The sequence below is a fragment of the Cyprinodon variegatus genome, unplaced genomic scaffold, assembly GCF_000732505.1.
Source record: "Cyprinodon variegatus isolate N-32 unplaced genomic scaffold, C_variegatus-1.0 Scaffold1077, whole genome shotgun sequence".
Taxonomy (NCBI): Eukaryota; Metazoa; Chordata; class Actinopteri; order Cyprinodontiformes; family Cyprinodontidae; genus Cyprinodon; species Cyprinodon variegatus.
The window spans coordinates 5,351-9,637 of NW_015151530.1; the positions used below are offsets into that span (position 1 = coordinate 5,351).

The following is a 4,287-nucleotide window of genomic DNA, read 5'->3' on the forward strand; positions in this document are numbered from 1 at the left end:
GGATGTGATGAAATAAATGAGTTAATAATTTCTGATTTTCTAAACAATAAATATGATAATAACCCATCATACACCCATAATAGCAAACATTATTTTTAGAGTAAAACACCTTTAAAAAGTAGCTGCATTAAGAAAGACTGGGACTCCTTCAGGAACATCAACCTTTTCAGACCCTGCTAACCGAGCCTCAGTCGTCTATCCACTGTGTTCATGGGTACTGTAAACTTTTACGTCTTTAAAATGCAGTCAGTCAATAAAAAGACGGATATTTTAAAGGATGTGACATTTTAAATATGCATATGGGTATAAAATCATTGGGTCAGGAGTCCTGTAAAGCCAGTTGCTCTTTTAAAAGAAAATTTCCTCTTTAGTAATGTGAAATCAAACCTATATGACAAAGAAAAAACTGGAGTTTGGATTTTTTTTTAACCATTTTTTCTTTTGAAAGAATCCATTAAGTAAATTGAAATTAAAATAAAAATGCAATCCAGGAATGAAACTTTGAAAAACGTTTCAAGCAATTATCGTTTTTCAGAGTAAGTTTTCCACTTTCTCAGATTTTGCCATTTTTTTTATTTCTTAAATAAAAATTGAATTGAATTTAGTTTAATTTTAAACTTTTTTTTACAGGTTTGACATGACATTTTGTTTATTTGTATTCTTCATATTGAGCTTCATTTACATTTATTTAAGTAAAATAAATGTAAAAAAAAACCCCGTAAAATAAAAACAAAAAAATCAAAAAATATAAAATCTGTAAGAAAAAGTTTCAAAATAAAACCTAAATAAAAAAATAAATAAATCAGAGAGTTACTCTCAAAGTATATATATATATATATATATAATTTTTCAAAGTTTCCTTTCTGGATTGTAGTTTTTTCAATTTTACATTTACAACACATGTAGTTTGTTTGCAACAATAATGGAACAAAATTCACTCCATAAAAAATCAAACTAAAATACAAACCTGATTAAAACCATAAATTCAGGGAAGAATTTAGAAGTATTTGCATTTCATACGGTCAGACCAGCAGAACCAGAGTCAATACCTGTTTATCCCTTTAGTTTTGTATGAACAATTAACTTTAAACTACATCAACGGGAATCTGTCCCCTTAGTAATGTACAAAAAAACAGTTTAATTACTTACTTTTCGTTGTTTTTTGAAGCGTATGGTGATCTGACCTTAGATTGTTTTGGTTTTTTGTTCATAGCTGAAGGTATATTCAGCCATCAAGGTAGTTTAAAGTCTATTTTTCGTACAAACCTAAAGGGATAAATGCAAATCGGACGTCTTGTGCATGCTTATTGACTAAAGGTATGCTGATCTGACGACAGAAAACCAATCAGAGAGAAGAAACATTAGAAAACCTCCATTCAAGCTCAAACAGACTCATCAGCTCGACTCCTGCCTTAGAAAGTCAACGCTGGGTCCTTTATCTCATTTTATTTATTTAAGAAGGTAAATAAAAGAATTTGCCAACAGAATAAGATGATTTGCAATTAAAATGAGAAAAACTATTACATAATATTTTAAGTGTCTGATATTTATATGCTTAAATATAAGCAAACAGACATATTCTGAGAAATTTCTAGTTTTTTGCAGATCAGTTTTTTCCCGTCTTGTCGAATGCAATCAGAATATTTTGGATTAATGATTGAAAATCTGTAGATCTGGATGGGAAGTTTCCAGAACCGCAGAGTTCCCAGATTTTTAACTTACTGGGATTTCAATCAGTTTCCGCCTTTGCTTTATTTTTTCCTCCCATTCCTTCTGTTTGCATCTGAAGCCAATCTGGTTACAAAACAGCATGAAATGGAAATCCTTCTATTTTTTTCTTCCCTGTCTGATGAAGTTTATGTCACAGATTATTTCTCTATGACTCAAGTCAAAGTGTGATGTTTTTACTCTATATGTGGGAGTTTTTGGCTGTCAGTGGGTCAGAGGTCACAGTTAACAGATCAAACGGTTCCAGCAGAGATTTGGATAAAGATGCGTATTAAAAAGCCAAAGCTGAAATCACAGAGAAAATCTATATACAAAATTTGATTACATACAAGAAGTAATACAAAAACAAATAGTTATCAAACATTGTTCAGTTCTGTTAGCAAAAAGGTCTGTTTTTTTTTTACATTTCTGGTACAAGGGTTGTACAGCGTCTTGTATCGAGAGGCAGTTTTCGTATGGCAAAGCGAGACATAAGTACATATCATGCTGCACTAATATAGTGCAAAATTATGCCCGGAAACAAGAAGGGAGGGGCAGGCAGAAGTGATGGCAGCTCCAGGGTCCTTTAGACTCACTTTCATTTCCTTTATTTGGTCTTTTTTTATGTTTTTATATTCCATTTCCTCCTTACAGCGATGAGAAAAAGACTGATTGATCATTGAGGGACGAGTGGAGCAAAGACCATGCTAAGCTGTAAGAAAATCATCAACTAATGAGGAGTTTTTGTGCTTTTACATTAAAATCTCTTCTTTATTCTCCCTCTCCAATGAATGTGGTTGAAATGCAGTCATTGGTAGACGTTGAAGAAGCAAAGGCAGACTTCCAGAGGAAGATAGAGAGGTCATGAAGGCTCGTAAAAAAAACAATGTACAGATTTCAAAATGGAAACGAAGGAACATCAAGGCTGCTAATAAATAAGACCTTAAGTGTCTTAAGCTCAGAGGTTATGTTTTCAGTCCGCGTATTGGCCGACCCATTGCCCTGCAGGGACCCTGACGTTAGACGGGGACCAACAGCCACCCTGCTCTCCAAGTTTTGATCGTACGTCTGGGAGGAGGAAGACGTCTACATGTCGGCGTCTCCATCGTAGGCCAGAGTCAGAGGCTTCAGTCTGTTGTTCATCTGCCGTCGCTGTGGCTTCTTTGGCTTTTTGCTGCAGGTTTGAATAAAAAAACAACAACAAACATTGTTTAGACGTTCCGGTGGCGACCCGGGAAAAGAATGGTTGCTAAAATACATGTATATTACATATACATCATCAATTTAGAACTTTTTGCCGCATCTATACTATTTTTGCTCCATCAACACATTCATTTTATTATGATGGATTTGTATAATATGTTATATTACAGGATTTATAGACTTCATTGACTTGATAATGACTCTGCAATGTGACTGGCCTACTTTTTTTTGTTAAAGTAATCTGCTTACGCTATGAAACAGCCAGTCTGTGTCAAAGTGATGAAATTATCTTTGTTTTTAAAAAGTCCCCCTGAAAATGAGAACATCATCTTTGTTCGATGCTGTAGTGCAAGTATTGTTTGCATTGTGACCGGTCTTACTAGGGAGTACCAATATGGCGGCCGGCTGCTTCCCTTCAATCCCGTGCAATCAGCAATCCAGTGAATGAATAGAGATCAGTGCTCCTCCTCCATAAGTTTTTAGCTCAAAAAAAGATTTATGGTTTTAATCATTTTGAACTCTGTTATTTCTTGACCAAACTTTGTTGTTCTTAGCACTTGTTGACATGCTTGATGCTTCTTTGTTTTCCTTTCTTTTGACTAAGGAGACTGGATGAAAAATTATCATCATCCAATGCTGAGGATGAAAAAAAACAAGCAATAGATCCATCTCTGCCTCCTGACACTCTATGATCCATGGGGGAAAAAAAATACAACTTTACAAAATAAAAACATTTCCAAAAATATCAAAGATATTTTCAATTTAAACATAGATATGAAATAATACAATATAACCTACAACTTAAATGATTCCATTGTACTAAGTAATCAAATCGATTCAGTTTAGTCTGTCCAATCAGCTCCCTGTAGTGTCTTTAAATGTCCAGCAGGTGTCAGTATTCTGTGAGACAGTATCAATAGAGTTTGGCTTCAAGGTGCCTCATTAACCATCACTGTCACACTGCAAGAACGATCCAGAAATAAATAAAAATCTCTTAAATTAAGTTTATTTACCCTGAATTTGAACAGGTAAATAAGATAATTTGCCAATGGAGTTTTTTTACTCTTAAAAACAAGATAATTAGAAAATGTGCACCTGAAATAAGACAATGCAATTACATTTTTCTTCTTTTAAATATAAATTGTCATGTTTCATTGGCAAAGTGTCTCAATTTCCTCCTCAATTAGAGAAGAAATGCACTAATTTTAAGAAAAGAACGACTTATTGAGATTTCCATCTCTTTCCAGTATATAGCTTGGAGTTGGTGGTTATTTCTACTAACTTTCCTGCTTTTGTTCTGAAGTGAGGAGAAACCAGCTTTGGGAGTTGGTCTCAGTGTTCTTCTAATTTTCAAGTTCTAACAGTAAGAATTGCTGC

The 4,287-nt window shown here is 33.9% G+C and overlaps 1 protein-coding gene across 1 annotated transcript in view; it reads right to left on the reverse strand.

The window, feature by feature from the left end:
* Positions 1–1,761: 1,761 nt before the first annotated feature.
* LOC107101284 (thrombospondin type-1 domain-containing protein 7A-like) overlaps positions 1,762–4,287 on the reverse strand; it is a 96,491-nt gene continuing 93,965 nt past the window's right edge. The window contains exon 20 of the mRNA XM_015400141.1: positions 1,762–2,881. Within this exon, the coding sequence (XP_015255627.1) occupies positions 2,794–2,881 (88 nt within the window). The 3' untranslated portion in view covers positions 1,762–2,793. The remainder of the gene's footprint in view (positions 2,882–4,287) is intronic.